Genomic DNA, 2,064 nt, shown 5'->3' with positions numbered 1-2,064 from the left:
AGGGACCAACCCCAGGGACCAGCCCCAGGGACCAGCCCCAGGGACCAACTCTAGGGACCAACCCCAGGGACCAACCCCCAGGACCAACCCCAGGGACCACAGCCTTAGCTGTGGAACTCTGCGGCCCTTCCAGTTTGGGGAGGGACTGGAAGCCTGGGGGGCACAGCGTGACCTCTTCCACAAACCTCCCTGCAGATGGGCACCAACAAATGTGCCAGCCAGTCGGGCATGACCGCGTATGGCACGAGGAGGCATCTCTACGACCCCAAGAACCACATCCTGCCCCCCATGGACCACTCCACCATCAGCCTCCAGATGGGCACCAACAAGTGTGCCAGCCAGGTGGGGCTTCCTGCGTCCCCAGACCCCCCCCATCCCCTGTGGTATCAGCCCCTTCCCAAGACCGCCTCTGGCTTCCCTCCCAGCTCTGTCTCCACTTTGCATTTCAGCCTCTGCCACTGTTTCCACCTGGCTGTGGGCCCCTGGGGAAGTCACTACCCCACCCTGCCTTATTGCCCCTTAAGGATTGCTCAAAGGCCCACCCAGTTCTAGTTTTTATTTATTTTATTGATCTATTTATTTTGAGACTGGATCTCACTCTGTAGCCCTGGCTGGAGTGCAGTGGTGCGATCTTGGCTCCCTGTCACCTCTGCCTCTGGGCTCAAGCGCTCCTCCCAACGCAGCCTTCCAGGTAGCCGGGATTACAGGTGTGTGCCACCACACCTGGCTCAGTTTTGTATTTCTAGTAGAGATGGGGTTTCACCATGTTGGCCAGGCTGGTCTCGAACTCCTGACCTGCGGTGATCCGCCCATCTCGGCCTCCCAAAGTGTTGGGATCACAGGCACCCGGGGAAAGTCCCCTCTTCTCTCTGCCGTGACGTGCCCCACCTCTCCCCCCTCTCCAGGTGGGCATGACGGCTCCCGGGACGCGGCGGCACATCTATGACACCAAACTGGGAACCGACAAGTGTGATAACTCCTCCATGTCCCTGCAGATGGGCTACACGCAGGGCGCCAACCAGAGCGGCCAGGTCTTCGGCCTGGGCCGGCAGATATACGACCCCAAGTACTGCCCGCAAGGCACTGTGGCCGACGGGGCTCCCTCCGATGCTGGCGACTGCCCGGACCCCGGGGAGGCCCCTGAATATCCCCCTTACTACCAGGAGGAGGCGGGCTACTGAGGCTCCCAGCGCGCTCTCTCCCCACGCCGTCTCCCCGTCTGGGTTTCTGGGTTTTTCTGTGTTTTCATCTTTTTTTTATTAACCTGTTCAGTGCTGCCAATCAGCTGAGGGTCTGTGAGTGGCTTTCTCCCCCTTGCCTTGGTCCTTCGCAGGACTGAGCCACCAGGCTGGGGGGGGGAGGGGTCAAGGCCGTATCCTGATGCCTGTAGGGTCAGGGTCCCTGCTGCCCATCCAGGCTGTGGGCCAGGCTGTGCTGGGGAGAAGAGGCCTGGGCTTGGAGGGAACGGGTCCCTGAAGACTTCCGGTTGCCTCGTCTCTTCTCATTTTGTCACCCGATCAGTTTGTGGTTTCTGTACCCACAAAAGTTTCAGGAAGTAGTAACAAAAGAAAAATACTTCCCCCCCCACCCCCGACAAGGAATGGGGCGGGGACAGTGGAGAGGGTGCTGGGCAATGAGTCCCCTGGAAAGGGGGCCTGGCCACGCTGCTGAGTGTCTCGGGCTCCCAAGTGGCTGGGTTTCCCTCCGACCCCCAGACCTGCCCCGGGGCCTGGTGGGGAAAGTGAGGCCTGCACAAGGAAGCGGAATTCTGAGTTGCTGGGGCCAAGCCTGACCCCGTCTGCATGCGACCCCGCCCTCCCCGTAGCCTCAGTGGGTGTTTTTTTAGTGTTGTGTTGCACAGGCTGGAGTGCCGCAGGGCAATCTTCGCCCACTGCACCTCCCCCTCCCGAGCTCCACGGATTCCCCGGCCTCAGCCTCCCAAGCAGCTGGGACTGCAGGTGCGCCACCACGCTGGCTAATTTTTGTATTTTTGGTAGAGACAGGGTTTCACCATGGTGGCCAGGCTGGTCTCGAACTCCTGGCCTCAGGTGATCCCCGCCCCCC

The 2,064-nt window shown here is 60.9% G+C and overlaps 1 protein-coding gene across 1 annotated transcript in view; it reads left to right on the top strand.

Moving 5' to 3' along the window:
* CNN2 (calponin 2) overlaps positions 1–2,022 on the top strand; it is a 13,385-nt gene extending 11,363 nt beyond the window's left edge. Inside the window, exons 5-6 of the mRNA XM_017514467.2 lie at positions 196–342; positions 906–2,022. Coding sequence (XP_017369956.1) covers positions 196–342; positions 906–1,181 — 423 coding nt within the window. The 3' untranslated portion in view covers positions 1,182–2,022. The remainder of the gene's footprint in view (positions 1–195; positions 343–905) is intronic.
* The last annotated feature ends 42 nt before the right edge of the window (positions 2,023–2,064 follow it).

Source organism: Cebus imitator, unplaced genomic scaffold (genome assembly GCF_001604975.1).
Source record: "Cebus imitator isolate Cc_AM_T3 unplaced genomic scaffold, Cebus_imitator-1.0 Scaffold524, whole genome shotgun sequence".
Classification (NCBI taxonomy): Eukaryota; Metazoa; Chordata; class Mammalia; order Primates; family Cebidae; genus Cebus; species Cebus imitator.
This window is presented reverse-complemented; position numbering and strand designations above follow the sequence as displayed.